Here is a 24,428-nt window from a genome sequence, read left to right as displayed (position 1 = left end):
ATTGTTGTATAACAATAAAAGCTTTATCATTTCTTCTGGTCAAACGTATCACATTGCCATAAGAGTTAGCACAGCAAGGAAATGACTTGGAGAGCGCAGAAATCCACTACGCAACATACAAACTCCACACAGAAAGGTCACAAGTTGGCTTGGCGTGGAAGCGAACCAGCAACCTTCTCCAAATTCACTTTATCTGTATAAAATGTATACCATATCAATAATTAATATAAGCTTAAGGTGGTGGCGGTAGCGCTCTGGAACTTGTTTGCATTACATTTCACGCAAACCCTTAAGAAAACAATTCCTTCAAAATATCTCTTGATCCTGATGGTGATCTTTTTAATCGCTTGGTCCTTTAATAAAAATAAAAAAAATAAAAAAAATAATTGACTTGAAAAACTCAAACAAGTCTTTATTTAAATTTTTTAATTTTTAATTTTAATTTTGTTTTTAGCGGCAGCTGCTAGGCCATCAGTTTACACTGACAGGAAGTACCCTGGGTTAATATCGCGAGCACTTGCAGTATAGACAGTACACTGGAAGTACTCCCTGTCGGTGTGGGCATTTGCTAAAAACAAGCTTAAAATGCAGACTTGTTCAAGTTTTTCAGGTACAATTCCTCTTGTCCAGGTTTCAATACAAGACAAACCTAACACACAAGCACCATGGAGGTATTTGAATGTTTTTAAATATATATTTTCAGTCGAAAAGGAAGACGAAGACAACTGAGCACCAGTTGCTATGTCAAATTGGTCATACATTTTTGTAAATATTGCCAACCCTTAGTCAACATGAGGGTGAGAAGAGAAAGAGTGAAGTGTTGAGGGTATTGACTGACAGACAGTAGAACCCAGACAGGAGTAAAGGTGAAACCTTGCATGACATGAAAAATTCTCTACACTGTGGAATCCTGGGGTTAGCCGAGGACGCTGAGGTTGACGCAGGTATGACTGTAGTAGACTGATGTATATTAGCACGAGTCAGTGAATGTTGATTAAAATGAAAAGAAACCCATTTTTTTTTCTGTAGGACTTGAGTGACAGGACATCAAGTGTCTATGGCAACCCCTAAGTGCTGATCTGTGAATGACAACCCTTCTCCAAAGATACATAGAACTCTTAGCTAAGCAGAAAAAAAGTGAAAGATGGACACATTCTATATTTGATCTAACCTTGCACAGTAACGTGTGAATGCGTGGTGAGAAGGACGGTGTTGTGTAGTCGGAAGGCTGGATATTTATACACTGGTTTTGAAGATGAAGTGGAAATGTTTGCATTCGTTTTACATTCCAGATCAGATCCGAAGTGAAACCTTTACAAGGTTAAAATGACACTAAAATAAACCTGTTTTAACTATTTTTTTAACACATTTTTTTTAACATTAATTACCAGTTCAACTATTAATAAAACTTGTATTTATATATATATGTCACAGTAAAGACTGGAATCCAGTAGAGTTCCGGATACTATTAGAGATTGGAATTCTGATCTCTACTAGTAGAGTTCCAGATACTAGTAGTTGAGATTGGAATTCTAATCTCTATTTGTAGAGTTCCGGATTGTACATTGGAATTCCAATCTCTACTAGTTGAGATTGGAATTCTTCTAGTGAATCGGGATCTGAACATTGGGATTTTAATCTCTACTTAGTAAAGATTGGAATTCTACCTAAGCAATCTCCAACTCTATTAGGAGAAATTTGGATGACATCAAAATGTTTTGGAAAATAGACTGAATCATTTCACACCAGAGATTGGAATTCCAATCTCTAACTAGTAGAGTTCCGGACTCTACTGGATCCCAGTCTCTACTGTGACATATATATTATTTTAAATTCCACTATTTCACTTCCTGAATGAAAACATTTATAATTGAACCATATTATTATGTGTTTTTTTCTTTCCTTTCTTCTATCTTTACAGCTTATCACATGTTGAGATCAATTACACTACCCTGGTAAAGTCCTACAAGTAAATAGAATCTATTGTCTAACTAAATAATCTAAAAATCATGGCATGGTACTGTGATCATTAGCAAGTACCTATTTTAGTCTTTTTTTCTATCCGTCAAAAGAGACAATTATGCCAAACATATGGTGCTGGATTGATTTTTATTCAGACCCACCGAAAACCACTTCTTTCCCCTGATTTTAATTCATCAACTTTTTTCCGAAGGCTGCACCTGAATGGCTCCGCCAACACACATGTATCTCTCTCAGTGAAGGCAGCTGGTGGCTGCTCTACTTGCTTCTTAATGGAGGGCCCGACCTCTGCTATGCCGCGTTATTTCCACCCTCCCAAAATTTCAGGGAGCCTGATGAAAAGGAGCATGGGGAAATTGAGTAAAGAAGAGTGAGGTATTCTGCTTAGACTCCTCCAAAGTAATAATTCATTTCATCTCACTTCCCAATTCCTCACATCGTTCGAGCACCAACTCCGAAATGAAACGATGGTAAGGAAAAGCCTGTTGAGAGAAAACGCCTTCAGCACTCGCTAAACTTTACCTGTGAAATTGTCAAATTGCTGTCATTCTGAGCCATTACTTTCTCGCTCCCTCGTGCGCGGCATGTAACGATGATTCATTTTTATTAACTTGGCGCACATTAGTGCACGGATCTTCATGAAGTAACCAATTATAAATCTCATTTCTTGGCCTAATTGTGACGTTGACTGAGACGAAAAACAGCCATGGGGAACAAAAACTGGATTTTTTATGAGCTGGGTGAGCAATAATGCTAATCAAAAACTGATGCTAAAAGTACTTCAATTAAATGAATGTCAGATACAATTATGACCGGAGCTTTCAAAAAGCTGACGATTGTATCGATGAAACCACTTACTGGATTGTGGGCAGCAGGGTTAGTAGTGACACAACTTGGGCAAAGATGTGTGTACAGAGTTTGTCCAAAAACATACAGAGGTTATTATGAGTACTTTGATTAGATGTTATGGTGAGAGTCAGTGGTTCTTTCTAAGTGCGTAGCTAGGAATAGCAACCCTTCTGGGGTTTCTTCTGCCTCTTGCCCTGAGTAGCTGGAAAACACTTTGTAACCAGAGACAGTATAATTATTATATGATACACATCCAAATTGGCACTTTTAAAACAATATTGCATTCAATGAAGAAAATAACCGTTTCCATAGCAATACACTTTGATAGAGTAATAATCTCTTATTATTAATTTGGGCTCAATTTTAATTAATAGTAAGATGATAGTACGGGCAACAAATGTTAGTCTTGTATACTTTTTAAAGTTATACCCTGTATGAAATCTCGGCGAACAAGTGGTTACAAGAGTGGAGTCTATTACGATGGAATAATGGGTTCCTCCAGCCAGCTGTAATCCCGACCCACTTTGTTTATACAACGAGTCCCTTGAAGGTGGAGACTTCCGGAATTGGTAAGGGACAGTGACATTCCCTTATGATTTACCAATCACAGCAGAGTAAGTCATGGTAAAAAAGATTGAATCTGCAGAAAAACTAAAATATTTCAGGATTAAGCACATTTTCTAATGTAAATATTTCAATGAAAAGAGAGTTTTGAAGAAACATACACATACTGATGAGTACAATAGAGGTCCAACATCTATTTAAGACTTAAATCAACACATAAGTTGAACTTTAAGTACTATTTTGTGGTTGAAATATGTCTATTGTAAGAGATTTGTTGCCAATACTTGGCTAAATTGTCTGATATTCACTTTGTTAGATTGTCAAAATGTTGACTCTAAAACTAATAATACAAGTAGGAGGATGTGATAATGTGTGTTAATGGATGGATTAACAGAATAAATACATAGCAAAAGGGTAATTAAAAATGATTGAACAAGTAAGACTGTGAGAATGACATGAAGCAAAAAGTTGCATGTCTAAAAATGTAGTTGGTTTCTTGTAGAAGAGATGCTCGGGATGTTGAAACTGAAGAACCATGGGGTTGAAGGAATGATGCAGTAGCCTGGAGGAAAGTCTGGCCCACAATGTTTTATGCAGTCTTTGCCCTGACAGATGAGGAAGTAGAATAAGTTCATGGGGAAAGGGCAAGAACTTGGTCTGTATTATTTCCAGGTAGGGATAGATGTTAATAATTTCAAGGGTCAGGTTGAAGGCAAAGACACGCAGGAGAGAAATAACAAAGAGAAGTCAGTATGGTGTCCATAGAAATTTATAATAGGGTGTTTTTGGAACCAAAAAACTGTTTTCCCATTAAAACGAAATCACTGAGCACATTATACGATGTTATATGGGTCAAACTGGACATAGCAATAGCCTTCCACATAAACTTTCTGAGCATGAACAGAGGTAGTCTTTGTTAAACTGCTCAGGTTTTGCCCAGTGAAAGTCAATAATATAGGTGAGTGTATATCAAAAGCGAGTCTGCTGTGCGAGTGACGACCCCACCGCGCCACAGAGACACCAGACTCCAGAAATATCACGATGTGACTCCAGTTAGATTAATGGAGGGGATGTTGAGATGCATATAAAAACCGCAGCCCGTATGTAGGGAGGCCATTTTCATATGGTGCTTATGTTTTTATGGGTGCATTATCTTGCAGTAAAGTCGCCCATGGCAATTTGTAAAGCTCCAATTGTGGACGGGAGCGTGGTGATGGGAGACATCCTGCCATTACTGCGTTTCAGGAGTAGCAAGCCATATCATTACTTTACAAATGCACTGAACTTACATGTTCGTTGGACGAGATAATGTTGAGCCCGCTGTCTTTAAATCTCCTACAATTTTTAGACACAGTTTTGATTTGTGACTTCAATAAACTGCAATGAGGACACAACACACACAAAGATAATCCATTTGCAGAATGTTTCCTAAAACCATTTTGGGTGTGGGTACGTTTTGCAATGCCGGCCTAAACAGCTGTCACGACAGGTTAAGTATCATCTAAAATGCCCCGAAAAACAACTGCAAGTACTTACTCTAAACTAAGCCACCGCCATAAAAAAACAATACTCCATTACGGAAACGTGATATGGTCCCTCAGCTGCGAACGTTAAATGTTCAAGCACATGTGGAAGCTAAAATGGAAAAAGCTCCCAGATGAAGGTGGGAATCTAGTAAAGTAAGACTTGGTCGGTGAAGAAAAAATAAGAAATTGTTCATACAACCCTATATATATATATATATATATATATACTGTATATATATATATTAGCATTATTTTGTTTTGATTTTCAATTGTTTTTCCTGTATGTGCCCTCCTTATTTGATTTCTTTTTTATATATAAAAAAAAAAGAAATTTAAGTTTGACCTGCTTTTCTATTATGAATAATTTTCTTGTTTCCTTGTATAGCACTCATTGTTTGTTCATAGATGGGGTTTTTTGTATCATGTCAAGACTTACAATTAATGAAATAAAAATAATAATTTAACATTAAATCAATCTGTGATTGCCAAAAGGTTTCTAGTTATACTTTACTCTCTAGAAATTTGACCGTAGTGATATTTAAGAAATGTTGTACGTCTTTAAAAACCTTTAATAATTGGGCATGAGTCATTTTAGAAACAGCAACACCACAGCAACAAATTAAATTTTTAAACAATTTTACCCAAGTCAGCCTTTTGCCATTAGACCCTTTTTTTTGTGTGTGTTGCTCCTCTGTTAACTGCAACATAAACATCTATAGGATGAGGATACGTTAATATTCAAGACAATAAGTCTAATAAGTCTAATATTTAATATATAAAGCAGTCGAAACAATGGTTTCTGAGGATTAACCAGATCTAGATTCAATTTGGTGACCGCAGAAAAGTCAAACATCGTAGTTAATATTTTGCTCATGAAGCAAAAACAACATTTCAAAACCCGGTTGTTCTCTTTGGCAAGTGGCAAAACCAATATTTTTCAAAGTGTAAATATTGATCCAGGGACTTTAACCGTGATAAGTTTTTGCTAAAGAACTTTGAGGAAGAAAAACAAAGTCGCTTTCTGAAACACAATAGTGTTCAGTCCATTATTTTTAAGAAAACATCAGGAGGCGGAGGTTTCAAGATAAAGGAAAAGAGGGAGAAGTGCATGACCAGTGTCTGGAGCACGAATCGATCAGTCCTGGGAGGACAAACAAGGTCTCACGTACATAAAAAAAAAAGAGTCTCCGATCAGGGTATCATTACGTCCGAGGCCTTGGGAAAAGCCTGCGGGTCAATAGTGAACTAGGATGGGCTCTGTGGGGCTGGGCTGGCGACTTAATAAAGCAGACGTATTGTGCGAGAGCAGACGGGTCGATGTGATTCCCCCCAGATGTGATGCATTTTCACAGCAGGGCAGGTTGCTGCATTGTTGACACAAAAAAGCAGCCAATTCATAGGATTGTAAATGGAAGAAAAATAGAAAGAAGCACTTTTTACATTAAGATTGCATGTCTTTAGAAACTAGGAAGAAGTCACTTGCATACAAAGACACTCTTACCTTCTCATAGAAGCGTAGCTCATAGTCCAGAATGATTCCATTGGGCTGCTCCGGTTGTGGCCAAGACAGAGTGAAGCTGTTCATGGTGGAGCTGATCTGGTGCATGATGGGAACTATGGAGGGAGCTGAAAAACATTGGCATATAAACTTAGTGTTCCCTCAGTTACTCGTCATTACATCTCACACAGTTAATGCAATTGCACTTTCTTACTTCTGGTCAATACGAAATACAAGTCAATTACCTACTTATTAGCTTGTTCCTAAAAGTAAATATTGTTTATGGCTCCCCCGAGTGTTACAAAAATGTAACTAATGCTGTATATGTGTTTCTATAAAAATGAGATAAAAGTTCTTGTGTCCGTTTCCTCCTTTTATCTTCATGGTTACTTTTGTTGCCATTTGTGAAAAAACCTTGAATTCAAATTAAACCAATCCTAAATTACAGAAAAAATATAAATAGTTCTAAAGATAATGTTGTGTATTCTTTCTATATTAACTAAACGTCCCCTATGATGCTCCGGAAGAGACATTGCAGCACATTATATTTTTGTCATATATTACTACACAATTAAACCTTCAGCACTTGATGACCTTTTTTTGGATTTTGAGTGAATTCCAATAATAAAAAGCAAAAATCTTACTATTATTTCTCAACATTAGTACTTGTATTAGTGTCGGATGAGAGTGTAAAATTGTTCACGATGGAGCTGAAAAGGATTTTTGGAAAAAAAGATCTTTCAGCTGCAGCGACACAAAAATAGCAGTCGCTGTAAGCAACACGATATCTAGGGAAACGGCACAGCTGTTGATGTATTGGAGTGCGGTTCTTGAGCAACATAATAAGAAACAATGTTTTTATCCGTCACAACCATAAATGCTGAGAATAGTTTCACTAAAATTCTGGCTAAACTACAAATAAAAACGCCTTTAAAGTTATTAAAAATGACTCCAGATATTCCCCACAGAGACATGAATCCTACTCGTTTCTTTCGCGGGGGAGAGAGACTCTAGTATCGATATTACACTTTCGTATTATAGATAAAATGAATTGAACCAAAAGCTTGACCTGCACATTGGTCATCTTGACTGTCAGATGTAGTTAGAGAGTCAATACTGAATTTCTTTTTCCTATTATCCCCTGTCTCCCATTTTTTTTTCTGTTGACATTTACAAATTCACGGATGTCTTGTCACAGTTGACACTCGTTCAATACTACAGAGTTTCTCTCGGTAGGAAAATAAATTTCCCCAGCGTCGATACACACCTTTTTTTTTTCTGCATCTATTTGTTGTGATAATATGTAATCTGGGAGGAAGTTGACAGCTTCTTAAATGTCAAATACATACACTGAGGATTTCTCTTTTTTTTATCAGAGTGAATATTTCTCTTTTAAAGTGTACACAGTATAAGTAGCACAGCGGCCTTCAAGGGTTAGTTCACTCAAAATGTAAATTTCACTAATTTTCTACTCACCCTTATTTCGATTAATGGATGGGATTCTTTTTCAGAGTACTATGTTATTTTTTAAATTATAGACAAAAATGTATGTCCATTAAATTATTAAAACTACAACTTTGTCCTTCAAAACCATTTCCATGTATAGAAATTGTAGTTTAATCTAAGTTTAAAGTGATAGTTCACCCAAAATTCAAAGTCAGTTTTTTACTCACCCTCATTTCGACTATGGGTTGGGATTATTTTCGGTAACCTGTTCCTTTTTGGAGTTATTGGCAAACAATGTAAATTCATTTAAATGTAGCGACTGATTCTCTGTTGTCTTTTTCTTCATCTTCTTCCAAAAAGAGAGTTTTAAATACCTCCATGTTGCTTGTCTGTAATGTGCATCTTGTATTGAAACACAACATTAGGAATTGTTTTTGAAGAATTTAAACAAGTCTAAAAAAATATTGTTTTTAGCGGACACTAGCACCTAGCATAGCAGCTAGCCTAACAGCAAGCCTTAGCAGCGTCCTTTAAAAACAATCTTAAAATACTGACTTAAATAAGCCAATACAAGATGGAGGTTGCAGACAAGCAACATTGGAGGTATTTAAAAGTCTCTTTTTGGAAGAAGATGAAGAAAAAGACAACCGAGCATCAGTCGCAACATTTAAATGAATTTACATTTTTTGCCAACAACTCCAAAAAGAAACAGGTTACCAAAAAGAATCCCAACCCTTAGTCGAAATTAGGGTAAATTGAAAATGACTTTGAATTTTGGGTGAACTATCACTTTAAACTTCTTATTTCTACTACAATTTCTTTACATGGAAATGGTTTTGAAGAACAAAGTTGTAGTTTTAAGGTGTAGTTTTCTAAAAATAACAGATTTTACCAAGAGCTAACCTTTGTCTACCTCAACCCTACTGTCCTAATTATGTGCATGTATATGAATGAATCTAAATGCTCAACTTTAGCATAAACAAAACTGCCAAAATAACACCAAACACTCTCACCACGTCGCTTAGCGTTTACTTTCATTTGCTGGATTAATAAATTAAAAGACTGATTGGCCTGTAAACGTGGCACAACTCTGCTTTTTGCAAGGAAACACGGTTTACTGAAAAGGCAACCTAAAGTATTCATGAAGTGCGCTTCAGAGGAAAAGCTCGGCATGATTTAATAAACAGAACATGACGTCTTGCATCTATTTACATCAACCGAAAAAAAAAAAAAAGCTTGAAAGCGCCAAAATGCTTCTATTCAGCAGTTCATTCCCTCAAGGTGAATACGCTGAAAAGATAATTTTCTTAAATCATCATCAGACTTATTTATGGATTTGAGAATGTATTTGATTGAAGCCTTTCCAAGAGATGGAGACTTAGACTCCACCTTCATGTTTGAGGGCACAGATGGAGGCGAGGGAAAAGCAACAGCTCTATATTTTAATGCTGATCAGCCACTTGGCTTTCTGCCGCTCTGAAGGCCTAGCCGTCGCTCCACCTGCTTTGCACTCACCAGCTTTCTGAAAAACTGTATTCAAGACGCAAACAGCAGCGGCGCCCCTTAAATTATCCAATTCATGCCACTAGATTGCTGGTTCCAGAACTTCTCTGCACGCCATAGTCCTGAAAGTTCGTGTTGATTTTTGCCAAAGTCAAGTGAGGACGGACTTTTTCCTTCTTGGTTAAGTTAAACAAGAATGGCAAAACCTCAGACCCAATACGAAGGGAGAAAGACAAGAGGAAACCATTTTAATTCGGAGATGTCCAAAGACTGAGGGTCCATTTTCGGCGGTTCAGTAGACTTTACACGGCCAACAATCGCCATTATTACCTCTTTTTTTTCCACTACATACACCAACCAAATCAAACTTTGAAATGTCACACAAACTTTTTATGACATAGTACATGAGTAAGTTGAAACACAGCTAAGAGGAGATGCTTATTCCAAGAAGAATATTCTTAATTTCATGCTGAACTGATTGATGTTATCCATTTATGAAGTCAGAATAAGATAACGCTTGGCAAGATATCAATGGGCGGGGTAGTTTGACCCTTTTCGAAGTAAGGTTTTATCAATCATTTTGAAGAATGATTTTTTTTTTAAAACAGAAGAAAACAGCAGCTTAGAACGACCAGGTCAATATTTCCGGGGATTAATGGCGCACAGTGACAAGCCTTGATGCTTGACCAATCGCAGCATTGTGAGTGTGGTTATGGTAAACAAGATTGCATCTCCAGAAAAACAGTTTTTTCAGAGAGTTTTGTACAAACGGACACATAATGATGACACAATAGAGGTCCAATATCTATTGAAGACACACTTAAATCGACACATTAGTTGAACTTTAAAGGTGGGGTAGGTGATCTTGAATAAGGGCTGAACTAGCTACAGTTTAATTAACAATTAAACTCTAGCCTAGTTTCAGGAATATTTCTTACACTTGTGAACATTTTTAAATCAAAGTCTTGGTTGGAATTATTTTTATAACTCATGTTGGTTTCATTAAAATACTTTTAAAATCCCAGATTTAACCGTCAGGCTTGCAAAATATATACATGTAGTGATGAATGACAGACGATAACTTGATACACTACGATAACAAATCAGTAGAAACACCAGAAATAGCCATTTTTAGGAGGCCAGCAAATTTACTTGATAGACTTGACCCACATTTTTGAGGTTGTGCAATTAAAAAAATGTTTTGCTTCCTTTTGCAGTTCCTTCAAGAATATGTTAATATATTTGGCGTGTATATAATGTCAAGCACTCGTGTGATTGAAGGTTTGTCCATCCTGCTATCAGAAACACTTGCTACTTATTCGCTAGAAAAGTGAAATAAGTAGTTTATATAAAGCCGTGGGCTCCAAAGTCAACACTATTAATGTAAAGTACATGCTGTATATCAACTTGGTCTGTTTATCCTGCTGCTGTGAATGGACGGCCAGGCTCCCCTCCACACTCCCCCCCCTCTCCTCACACACACACACATGCACACACACACTCACACATGCACACACAAGACCTAGAGTGCGAGGGCTGAGCTTCACCCCTGTGCTCTCCGGGCTCTTAGACTGCTTCACGCTTCACTGACCGGGGCCCGGGCCTGCTCAGGACGCATTATCAATTACCTGCCACAGGCTCACACTGTTCCAGGCAGACCCCGGGGAGCTGCACTCGGCACACAAAATCCTGCGGTGGAAAAAGAGGCAGCGAGCGAGAGAGAGACGGAGGGAGGGAGAGGAAGGGGAATTCCAAAGATACTGACCCCTGCCCCCGGAATTGGGGATGGAAATCTATTTCAAGTGATTACATTAGGATTTTATTTATTATGCAGCTATTTTAAAAAGGTCAACGGGTCAATCTGTGTGAATCAGTAAAACAGCAGGTCAGCTTGATAATAAAATCTGTGATATCTTATTTAATTACTACAAGGTCTACTTTATTTTTTAAACGCTGCAAGAAGTCAAATCCGGGATGAAGCAGCAAAGTTTTTTTTAAATGAATTATTTATCATTGTACAGACAGTAAGATACAAGGACTCAATCTCTTCACTTAAATATTTTAAAAGATAACTTTTGTGTTGAGGGTTTTAACCGAACCTAACAAATATATACTAACTGAATGCTACAGTTAAGAGTTCTTGACATGTGTTCCTCGGAAGAAACCGGATTGGAAAAAAAAATGTAATTATCCAGGATAAAGTATTACATTTTTTAGAGGTTTTTGATATCATTGTTTTATTTTGAAATACAGATGTTTTTCTCGGTCAGCATAAGTCGATTATCACACGCTCATGGCCATGATATGCAGCATCTAGAGCGAGTGCAACAATGTTTGCTCGACTACTTCTGTTGAAAAAAAAGGATTTTCACTTCACAAAAGATCTTGACCAATAAAAAGTATTTTATTAATTTAAACTTGATTTATTTTCATCTCTCTGTTGTCTTTGCTTCAACTTCAGTTTAACTGTTATTTAAAGACTCCTATTTTCTGTATCATTTTTGACATTTATAATGTTCCTGTTGTATCCTAAACACTGGCATAGTTTGAGGTCCCAACGGCCGGATTTGTTTGAAACATATGGTTGATGTTCTCGCAAAGTTTTGAAGCAGTTCTTTTTCTACTCCTTTAATGACGAGACTTTAACAGAATGAAGCCAAAATAAACTCCAATATGATGCTTATATTCTTTAAGTCCAGGACTTTTCTCAAACATTTAGAACAAACGTTTGTTTTGAAACCTAGACTCAAACACTTGAATTTCAACATAATAATAAATGTGATATCTCGATCTCGCACATCCTTAAATTGTTAGCAATATATGCTAAATAAGACTGAATTGTCGCGGAAGTAACCGAGGTGTTGAACTGGAGCGACAGACAGAATAGGTTCCCCATGATTTATGTTAGACACATAGTTAGCAGCTAGTTAACACATCAGCAAAAACAACCGCCTCACCCACAATTTAACCTCAAACTAAAACTGGACTGTCATTAGATGAGTCATTGTATGTACCTAGAAGAATACCAACATTGGTTTGGGTCGTTGGTCTGAAGAAAACCCACATTACTGTGGAGCTACAAAGACAAATAAAAATGCAGTGTCATGGCCAAAAAGGACCGAGTCATAAGTCCGTGACAGAGGTTAGTCACCCATCTGAGGCTCATCGTAGAGCTTCTAATTCCCTGAAGCTTTGAGCTATTCTTAAAATACTTTTGACGAAAAGAAAGATTTTTAAAGAAGGGATAAGAACATGGAGAACTAGTTTTTTAGTCCTCTGGATATTACAAAAACCTCTCCTCATGTCATCCGTTAGAGAGACAGCGACGATGTTTCGGGAGCTGCAGGACACTGTGCATGTGCGTCCCAGTGGTCCGTGTGTGAAAAGCTTGTCAGAGACAATGTGTCATGCCTGTACCAGGCCAGGGTTCAGCCCAATGAAGCTACACCCTCCCGCCCGTCCCACCCCCACTGTCACCCTGGGACGATGATGCTGACAGTGATCGGTGACTGCACTGCTCTCTCCTCACTGCATCCTCCCCATCCGAGCTCCTGTGCTCCACTTTTATCTGGCCCTACTTGCTGCCCCTGGCTTTTAATGCAGAGCTTGGCTCACCATTAATCAAAGTCAAAGCCTCCCTCTTTCTGGCTGAGACAGATCGAGCCAAAGAGTGAGGAGAAAAAAAAACAACATATATATATATATATATATATATTATATATATATTGGTTTTACCATCGGCTGCATTTATATTTCAACAGTCTTGTTATGCGCTTTCATAGAGCCTCATGTTATTATTACATTTCTGTTATTACTAGTATAGTACTGTTATTATTCATTGTACCGTTCTTATTCAATTTCATTTTAGCTTTCTGTTTTCAACAAGATGGTGCCCTGTTATGTTTTAGGGTAAGGTGCTACTAGAGTCTGAACTAAAATGGGTCGCTTACATGAGTGCGTCAAAAATCAGAGTATATTTAAGGAGTCAACGAAATCCTTAAATTGTCCCATTGGGTGCAACTTGGTACAACTTCAGATGGTAGGAAAGCATACTCATAGCATTTTATCTTGTTTATACCGTGGTCCCTCTTTTATCATGGGGGATACATTCTTAAAAAATAACCCGCGATAGACGAAATTCACGAAGTAATAAGCTTTATTTTTTACAATTTTTATAGGCCGTTTTAAGGCCTTGAAACCCCTAACCGCACACTTTTCTGAGACAGGCATTAACATTTTTTCATAGTTCTCTCTTATTTAAACACTCTCAAAGTTCAAACTTTTGCAGATTTAAAAAAATAAGTACAATATTAGTAAATGAAACCCAAGATCAAAACCTGTTTTCAGGTTCTCTCCCTTATGTTACCTTGACCTGGCGTCTTTAACTGTAGTTAGACCTGCTGGTTTTCAAAAACTGAGGTTCCCAAACTTAGCTGGCTCGTTCCTAGGCGTCGATCACTCGTGGTCCAGATAGTTTTATATGAAACAGGTCACAGGAGTCTTCGGAGGAATAACAACTTTTTTTTAATTTGGCTTGACTGTTTTTTTTTTTAGAAGCAGGACCACCGGACTTCTCAAATACACAAAGACATGCGGCTGCTACCCTCGCCTCCTCACAACACGCACAACCCTGACTACGCATCATCCACAACTCACAATACCACCTTATTAGGGGGAACACTGGCTGGTAACACTTAGCTTATCAGACCGCTGAACAAAATGGGTTAATACTGTACACTGTAAAAACAAAAACAAAAAAAGCATGCAAAATTACACACAAAATCCCCCAAAACAGTGAGGCCATGAAAGGTGGACCCGATATAGTGAGGTGCCACTGTAGTTTTAATTTCTAGAAAAAAAAAATCAAAAAATTGACAAAAGTGGCCCAAAGTATCAGTAAAATAAAACCCTCAAAAATATAATGCAACCAAATATTGTTAAATGATAAAACTGCTGAAAGTCTGTGGCCCATTTTAGACAAGAATTGACCTCAGGTGGCCCCCCAGCCAGTTGAGTTTGAAACTTGAAACCATCACGATTTTTTTAATAACTTGAAATAATAAATACATTATTTCGACCCAGCACCGCCAAGGATGTCAGCGCTTTACCTAAATCAGTGGTTCTTAACCTGGGTTCGATCGAACCCTAGGGGTTCAGTGAGTCGTTCTCAGGGGTTCGGCAGAGCCTCCGCCGCGGAGTTTCGGACACACCCCTTTCTTTTAAATACAAAAAAATGTTGAGTGAATGATTATACTATGTTCAAATCCAACACAAACCTATCTCAACATTCCAAGGGAATGACCTCCCGTTACTAGAATCATAATCATGCTGAGATAAGGGATTTATTATTGAGCAAAACATACATAACTTTGCAGCTGGTCGTTTCAACATGTGTCAGTACAGAAACTTCTTGACATTAGAATCCAAACCACTTCATTTTGGCACGAGGACACAACTACACATGTATGCATTTACGGCTCTGCGGCACACAAGGCAACTTGTTCCTTCTCTTCGGGGCTTTTGTGGTCTCCACTCTCAGTTCCTGGCTCTCCATTGAACCCTGCAGCCCCTTAATAAGGCCTCCGTGTCTCCGATGGGAAGAGCGTTGTATAGGCATGTGCGGCTGCTCTGTCAAAGTCATTGGTTTAACTAGAACCCTTCGTATGATCCAGGGCTCAGCGGGCCAAGCCAGCCATGACTACATGGTAATGGGCCTCTCTCGAACGTCATAAAGACGGATCAGTTCAGCGCCGGGGATTTCTGTCAAGTAACCATGGTTGGAATTATTCTTCAAATCACAGCATGTGTGGATTACTGTTAACTGAAGCCAAAACTTACGGCAAACCATGACCGCGGTACTTTATAAGCCACCGTGAAGACATCGATAATGACCCAAATCTCTCAGCTGATTTATAAATGCCTTCTCTGATGCGAGCTCGGTGGAAAACATGCCAGCATCTTCAAGACCTGGGATCAACATGGTGGAGGCAACATGCATGATGAAACTCCCGTACACCAACAGACTAAATATAACTGGTTGAGAAGAGATTGTTATCTTGAAAAACCTCTGACATGTTTGCCAAACATGTCGTCTGTTTGTGTTTAAGCATGGTGTGCCGCTTCTTCAGAGCCGCTTTCATAAATGGCTAAATATGCTGATGTTTACATTTCTCTGGGAATAGCTTTTCCGACCAGATCCAGCCACACGGAGATTTGCTGGAAGTTGTTTGTGGAAATATTTGTTATTCTGTGGTCTGAAGGGCGGCTTGGCACACAGTTTCGGTCAAAGTGTGGCCGAGCCAGATAGATCAGAGACGGGGAAACCGTTAGTGGAAAAATAATGCACCAGTTATGTTGTTGAGTTTGGATTCGGCATTGGTTTGTTCATTTTCTACAGCTTATTCGCTTAATCGTGGTCATGTAAGGGGGATGAAGCCGGCTGCTTGGGACACTCTGGACAGGCCTATAGGAAGGCATGCAGAAACAAACAACCACTCATGAACAAAGCTACATTTAACGAGTATATGTATTTAATTTTTGTTTTGGATTGTGGGAGGGAACCAGAGTACCACACACAAGCAAATAAATATAAAAAAAACTCCTTTACACAAAAGGATGCTGGAAAATGCAAATCAATGGAATAGGAGCCATTACACCTTAGCAAGGTAGGAGGCGCCCTGGAAAGGCATCTGGTCAGTCAACATATGAGACTTTAAACAGACACACAATGGCTAAAACATGAAACAACTGGAGCACATACCGAGGAGATAATAAACAATTCCTCCAAAATAAATGATGATTAATTGGACAAAATGTAGGTCTATTGAGTGTGATAGTCTGCGGGAGAAAGCATTATATTCCTCATCAGTGTGTGCAACTAGTTTTGTGTGTGAAGAGAACAGACCGTGAATGAAATACTAAATCACACTATTGATCAGTTCCTTCTTCCGCAGACATGTGAAGGAATCCTGGCCAATTATATCGCCTCTTCAGTGACTCAGGCCAAATCCCTTCAAATTCCGCCTCACTCCAGTTGTTCTGTCCTTTTGTTTTTTTTTTTCTCGACCACAAACCTCAACTTTCCTCTCGGTCAACTTTTTTAAGAAATTCATGTTGCATCAGAGTGAGAACACAACTGTACTTTCTGGGTTTTTCATGATTTGAATCTCTATTTCTCAACAGATTAAATGTTTGCCACGTCTTCGTAGCCGCTTCGAGTTGAGCTTTAGAGGAAAAGGTTTTGCAGAGATAAGGATGAGTCTCTGAAAAGCAAGTCTGTTTCTGAAGAAATGATGTCATAACAAAGTTATATTTCTACATATTATAAACCAATAAAGCAAATGGACAACGTTTTTTTTTGTTGGTAAACAGGAAATGAGAAGCATACTTGAGGTAAAAGTCGACCCAAACTCCTGAAGATGTGTCAGGATGGACAATCGATTGAATCAATAATACACAGTGAAGGTGCTAAGCATGAACACTGATTAAATATTTCAGTGAAGAATTATTGATTCATCACTAATCATAGTAATGATTGTCAAGGGGACAAAGGAACAGAAAAATTAAATATAATTTATAACTCTGAATCCATAACATGTTTCTCTTTCAGATGTCCGGTGAAGTGTCAGGAGGTGGGTTGTGCTATAAAACAAGGCATGATTGAAGAACTTTAGTACAGTTTGGAAGGATTTCATTAATCCATCAATTAATGGGAAAAATGCACATTTCCATTCATTTGCTATTTTTAGCAAACAAGCTAATAGTCTAGAAACTGTGTTTCATGAAATTAGTTTACATCCATTTGTCCAGGGTCATCCACCCACGTTTTTATCCGACTAGTCTGAAGTGATTTCAAACCTGTAAGAGGTCGTTGAAAATCTGAGTGAGGCACTATGATAACCATCAGTTTTGTGAAATGCATAACTAGAGATTGTGTTTAAGAGGTTTCAAAGTGTTTGTTTGTGTTAAGTTTGGTTTCAACTTCAATGGCATACATCCGCTGTGTCCCCTTATACTACTTTTAACCCTGGTGTCAGCTCTGGGTCAAACACATGGGTCAAGATGGTGGCATGAAAACTGCATCCACTCTACTTTGAGTCTCTCACAAATGACTAAGCCTTAGAGCCATTCAGGAGAGACTCTGAGTCACTACAACATGTTAGTAAGCATAGGTTAGAGTAGGAAACTAAATTCTCTATTAACTCTTTCTTCATCACGAAAGATAAACATCATTTTTCGCACTTGTGAACAAGACTCCAAAATATTCAAACTCCTCCAATCAGGGAAGGATATTTCCTCCAATACCTTCCCTTTAAAACATATTGTTCTGATGTTGTGATGATATAGTTCTTGGCTAATTATTATCACCCTGTTATTTATGAACAATGTTCCGAAAGCAGCCAAGAAAAGATTAAAGGAGATGCATTAAAGATCCTGCATAAACAAACTATTCTGTTGGTTTATCAATACATTTGCAATATTTTGTATCCACTTTTGCATTTTTAAAATCACCCTCTATAAGTGGAATAGATCAATCTAAAAGTTATTTTGATGTCAATATGACTCTGTTTCAGCCAAGCTCCCTCTGACAGGTTATTACATCACGGTGGGGCCAAATGTTTACTCTGTGATATATTACACAAGTTTCCTCAACATTATTAGTATTTATAGCAAGCCCTGGCAGCTCACTTCTGCTGGGTTTTGGGGGCTTTCACAAGGAAAAGTAAAGGCAGGATGAGGTAACAACGTTTTTCTTTTTCTTGTGAGGCAGTTTTCCAATTCAGAAGCTCCCAAAGGAAACTCTTCATTTCGCAGACAAATATTAGAAAACTAGTGCACTGGCGTCTGTTCTCCCTGCAAGACAGAATCAAACGAAGAAATAAACACTGTAAAAGTTTCGTAATTCACTTTAGTATTTTTCTAATAGAATAAAATTCAACATTACCAATCTCCCTTCTTTTTTTTTTTTCACCGTCTAGGTTGTTCAAACCTGGAACAATGCAATTACCTTGCCGCAGTGTGCCACACAGAACTGGACACTGGTCCGGCAGACACCTCATTACGGAGGCTTCAACAATGGACCATTGCTTCTTCGGTATCCATCTGTCAAGACTGCTATTAGCCTGTCAAATGGAGACCATTAGGCCACCACCATAATCAGACCTATTTACGCCCTCATTTTCTTATAGTGACGGCGTGACGGTCTTGGATTGTTTGGAGGAAAAAAAAAAAAATTAGAGAAAAGGAGCAACTCCTTCAATTCCATGAAGACTTCAGATAACTAACATCAAGTCGGTCACTCTGGTTTGATTTCCTTTACTTTTTTAGAAGAAAACACACAACTGAGGATCGAAACATAGCCTTGTATTATTTGCAATAACTGTTGCTATTATTTAAGATAAGATGAGTATACGTCGAAACCACTAGAGTCTTTCCTACATTATTGAACGCACCACATTAATCCGTGCCAAGCTGAGAGAAAGCAATTTCATGGTGTTTTAACAACATCTCAACTTGTTTAGTCAATGTAAATCTAATTGTGTTTATTTGTCGTCTTTTAACTTGTATCTTCCTTTTTCCTCCCACAGTAATGGAAATATTTAGTAATAATTTCCGTTGACAACTGCGGTGAGGGGGAGACTACGGTGGGTAAAATGTCAATGCTTGGAAACGCTCTTGGCATGTTTGGCCGTCACCTTTTCTCTCTTCTTTGATTAGGGTCAAATAGATAGACTTAGAGAACGGGCCTCATGCTTTTTCACACCAAAGGACAAAAAAAAGGATGAAGGTCATTTTCTTCAGCCAGGCACAACATCCATTGACAGCCAAAATCCAAGCGAGACATTCATGAGGTTGATGACGAAAGCAATTTCTTTTTTCTGTGCTGTGGGTGTATTTTTCCTTGAACATTTGTGGCTTTCTATTACAAAGGCTTTTTTGTTAAAGTTTTTTCAAATGTAATCCTTTTTTTTTCTACTTTATACAAGTGTAAATGGTTATAACCTTACATGGGTTTTCTGACGGCACCAAGAGACGAACAAACCCACACACCTGCCGCCCAATTTAGAGTTGTCAATCAACCTTTATATGTTTTTTGGACTGAAAGAAGAAACCAAAGCACTTGGAATGAACATATAAACTCCACACAGGAAAGACACCGACACCAAACCTACAAACTTCCTGCTATAAGGGGCTAACCACTATACCACCATGTGACCCAAAATATATAATTATTTGAGTATAGCAAAATCTAATGATGAACATTTTGACAATTTGATGAAGCCAAAGCTAATGGAGCTAGATTGGATTCAGTTGATTCAGCCCTACTCATCTCTTCTTGGCCCCAAAATGGCCGCCCTGAACTGCTCTATGTCTGTACTGATTTACCGATTTTGGGCTTATTAGTCCACAAAGGACAAAAAGGCTGTACATAGCGTGAACATGTTTATTTTCTTTGTCATTCCAAGAAAAGGTTTTAAACTAAATTAGAGCTCTGTTGCTAAAATATCAAGTAAAGTTCAGCCTTTTAAAAGTCGTAAGCCCTCCATTGTTTTTAGTTTTCTTTTAGCCTTCAGGAAACTTTTTTCCACTGCAGATGTTAAAAGCAGTAACTCTAACAGGCTATATCTTGCTAAGCTAATGTGTAATTTGTTGCAATTGCATTTTAGGCATTCTATAGAGCTCCTATGCGCAACAAATAACTTTTTGGAGTGAGGCAAAGAAAAACTGTTCAAAGCCGTTTCCAAAGAAACTGTGATTATCCAGAGAATGACAACAAAGCAACAGTGCACACTGAAGACTTGAAGGTTTATAAATGACTGGTGTTGTTGATCGAGATATGATTACCTATAACCACAAGAAAAAGACAGACTCCCAGCGAGACATGTAAACCTCGGTTATATCCACCACGGGTCTATAAATACGCTTCAAAGAACACAGAGATGGTGCTTTTGTTTGTTCCGTTTTTAAACGGTTACAAGCTTTGTCTCGGAATTTACCTCATCCCGTTACAACCGACCCGATTCTACAGAAACTACTTTTACTTAGAAGAAGACAAAAGTGCAGCTCGGGTACTTTCTACAGAATGAATTATGGGTAATTTTCGAGCAGTGTCAGGCTCTTGTTCACTTCATGCTGTGTCTCAAAGAGCGCACTTCTCTAAATTTCAACAAGGTAGTGCTGTCTCAAATCAAACACTACCACTACACACTTACAACTTCTTCTTCTACTACTTTTTTAACGCTGATTGCAACCGGCGTTGGGAAGTCTATTGCCGACACTTGACAGCGCTTTCCGCCAATTGAAACCAGTTATTAAGTTGTGTTATTATTGTTGTTGTGTTGTTTTGTGGTAAAATTAGTGTTTTTTTTAATCATTTACGCCAGTATCTTACCCGTCCTCAGTGACCTAGCTTCCGTTTTGCGTCATCTACGTCACTAAGATGGCGGCCATTAAGGTTGGAAAGTGTCGATCGATCTACACTCAATTTTCTGGCCATTTGAGTGCCCCAAATGATGGCTCATTGCGCACTATATTTTCGTACTGCGAAATATGACGTATAAGTGCAAAAGTGCACGATTTGGGACACACCAGCGGTCGTAGGCTAGCATCATGAGCTAGTCGTGCAAATGCTACTCACCAGCCTGGTTGGTGGTGATGTCGATGGTGACGTGCTGCGCCGTGTACGGACTCTTGTTGCTGACACCGTTCACCGCCTGGATCTCAAAGCTGTACAGCGTGTGAGCCAACAGGTTGCTGATGAACACCCTGGTGTCCGTCAGGCCGAGCTGCCGGGGGAGGAAGTCCACGTTGTCGTCGCAGTGGGAGCAGGCGCGGCGGTCGGCGCGGCACTTCTTGCACACGATGTTGTAGACCACGTCATCGCGGCCGCCTGTCTCTCTGGGAGAGTGCCACTCCAGGATCACAGACGTCTCGTTGACGATGGAGATGACGTTCCTCGGACTGGACGGGACACCTGGAGAGAAATGAGGCAGAGAGAGTTAATGACAAATGTCTAAATTACGTGTAAAGACATGGATGGATGGATGGATGGATGGATGGATGGATGGATGGATGGATGGATGGATGGATAAACTTTATTATTCCCTCTTGGGATCTCCTTCGTGGAATTGTTGAGGGGGGCAGAACAAAAACAACTGGAAATATAGATGGAAAACCACCACTCCAACCACTACAACTACACTAGTATTACCATTACTAATACTTCCTATGTCTTTTGTGTGCACTGTTTGCTGTGTCACAATCCCAAAAATTCAACTCTTGGGTAGAATGAAAGCGTTTGTAATGGAAAGGGGACATTTTTGCATAAAGAATAAAAGTAAAAACAAGTTAAGTTTACTGGTTTTGCGCCGGAAAGTTCCCTGTGTAGGTTCATGCAGTTTAAGTATTTTTTAAGTCATAGAAAATGATGTCGCACTCATCAATTTGACGTTTCTCTGTCAGAATCTTTTCTCTGTCTCCTCAAAAGTGTTGTCAAGATAGTGCTGTGAATTTCCTTTTTGTGTCCTTTTTGGCAGAGGTGAATTTCTAACAAGTTAAATCGTGCATTAATTGTTTTCTGATAAAAGTAGTTCATGCCTGGTTAATTTACAAAGTGAAACACCATTTGCAGATGTTTAATTTCATTACTGAAGTGTAAGTACTATTCTGGTCTCGGCACTTTACCTTAACCAGAACATATTTTTATGAGTGAACAGGACTTGAAATGAGCAATTGAAGGACAATTTCTACCAAACATTATACATTTATATTTACAAAAAGAACATCTTCGGCAGTCGGATCTTTTTCCAAGCAACCATCCGACAACGTATAATGCAACAAAAAAATTCATGTGAAAAACAGGGATTTTTCTTTTCTTGTGATTATATTTTTGACATACCTTCTGTTTGTTCCGCTTGTTTGAGTTTGTTCAGAACCTCTGCGCCTGTTGCTGCTACAGCTACGCTCCTTACGCAATTAGACCATCAGCTGAAGAGTTTAAAGCAACCCGCTTTCCCAGCAGCAGGCGCTAAATTTCAATCTTCGCTTCGTTTTTCTCAGTTCACCCAGTGCCTGTGTCTGCTTTTTGTGTTGTTTATTAGGGGGTGTGTTTTTACCTGACCTTTCAGTCTTTCTCAGTTCTCCGCCTGGTTTGTGGTGCGCTTAAAGTTGACTTGAACTGTGATATGGACACTTACGATTCTAAATACTTCTTCGTTGAACTCTTATTTATATTGGTATAATTGTTCTGTTAATTAACCTGTGTGTAAACTTAATTTTGGCCCATTGACTGGTGATTCCACTCTGCATTTGGGTCCGTCTCATTCCAAGTTACCACAGTATAATCTGGACGTTGCTCTAAACTCTTCAGCTGATGGTCTAACTGCCTGAGGAGCCGCAGCTGTAGCAGCAACAGGCGCAGACGTTCTGAACAAACTCAAACAAGTAGAACAAACAGGAAGTGTGCCAAAATAACATCACAAGACATGACAGGATTAAGAAATAAAATGGGAGATCTAGAGCTTCCAATTAAATATTTTGTGGTTCAACTCAATGGGCAAAGAAGGAACCCATTGGTAGATTTTCTAGCTTGTAGAGGACTCGTCAAACATTCGGACATTGAAAAACAGGGCTTCCGTGACTAGAGTAGTGTCAATAAAGTTGTATTTCTACTTATATCGACCCAATTAAATACTAAAAAAAATGATGCGATTACCCACTGACAGCTTCACGGCATGATACAACACGAGGCTCTTCACCACTAAAGTTATCTCCTCCTCCGACAGAGAATATTATTAGAGGGTCTAAAATAAACACTCAAGCACATTATTTACTCATCGGGGCTCTGGATGGCTGCGACGGATGTCTCTCCTCTCGAAAGAGTTTGTTTAGATGATGTGAAACATGCCTCCGGGGACAAACACAAGGTCCTTGTGAGGAGATTCTAATCACAGTTAGAGGAGCTCGGAGAATGTGATGTGGGGCCGCAGGAGAAACATGGGTAAAAGACAATAGGCCGGCGAATTTCATGGTTAAAACTAAAAATAAAAAGGTTTTTTAAACCTTTAAACGACGATGTAAAAAACTGCAAATGTCACCCTGCTATTCACTCTATTTCCCTGGATCTGTGGAGAAAGTAAATAGAATAACTGGCAGGTGTGATAGTGGCAAAAGAAACAGCTTTCTTTCCACCACATATATATAAACAAACTCAGTTTATCAGTTCCTCCAGGAGAATTTCGGATTAACTTTATTGTATCAGCAACACTTTCTATACGACCCATTTTATTCTTCTGGCTTCATGTTGTCAGAGTGTGGATGTAACAATTCCATCTCGGTGATTCTCTGTTATAGTTTGGCTTCATCCGCAGCCCATATTCAAACAGGAATAGGAGAAGCTGGAATAGAGGTGGGTTGTGGAAAAAAATCAAGCATTTTCACATGAAAGAAGGCAACGAAATTATCAATTTATGAAAACACAGTCTTATAGAAGATGAGTAAGGATGCCTTACGAGGCAAAAAGAACAGAAGAGGAGAAGAAGAGCTGATAACCTGATGCTTTCATTTAAAAATATTGATGGGTTTTTCTTGTGAGTCCGAGACTGTGTTTGATGAGAGGCTTGTTTTATAAAAGCAAATCCGTTAAGGACTGTGGTGTGTGGAGTGTTTACTACTAGTTTATTCTTTTATTTTGCACATTTATGCGAGTAAGAGGAGCTAAGATTAGAGAAAATAATGTCTGAACAATTAAAAAAAAAAATGCTGTTTAGATCACAAGTCATTTTGGAACCAAAAAAACACAGTACTGATGGTTTTCCTCAGCATGGGAATATTCTGTTTGAGTGTAATTGAGTTGAGTGTAATGAAATAGAGTCATTATGTAATTACTGCCATGCAACAATTCTCAGAAAACATATCCAAAAGAAAGCCTTTAAATGTTGCCGGCGTGCGCCAAAACAAAGAATTAGAAGAGAACTCGACTTCATAAAACACAGAATACATGAAATCTCTAAAATAAATCAGCTTTTATGCAATCTCTTCTTTTTCTATTGTTTAAGAGCTGC

At 38.4% G+C, this 24,428-nt stretch overlaps 1 protein-coding gene across 2 annotated transcripts in view; it reads right to left on the bottom strand.

The window, feature by feature from the left end:
• ephb1 (EPH receptor B1) overlaps positions 1–24,428 on the bottom strand; it is a 209,911-nt gene that overhangs the window by 54,469 nt on the left and 131,014 nt on the right. For both annotated transcript variants that reach the window (XM_087811862.1, XM_087811863.1), the window contains exons 5-6: positions 21,005–21,340; positions 6,421–6,545 (exon numbers count right to left, since the gene is read on the bottom strand). In XM_087811862.1, the coding sequence (XP_087667988.1) occupies positions 6,421–6,545; positions 21,005–21,340 (461 nt within the window). The remainder of the gene's footprint in view (positions 1–6,420; positions 6,546–21,004; positions 21,341–24,428) is intronic.

This window comes from Callionymus lyra, chromosome 16 (genome assembly GCF_982586985.1).
Source record: "Callionymus lyra chromosome 16, fCalLyr1.hap1.1, whole genome shotgun sequence".
Classification (NCBI taxonomy): Eukaryota; Metazoa; Chordata; class Actinopteri; order Syngnathiformes; family Callionymidae; genus Callionymus; species Callionymus lyra.
The sequence above is the reverse complement of the archived record's forward strand: the minus strand, read 5'-3'. Positions and strand labels throughout refer to the sequence as shown.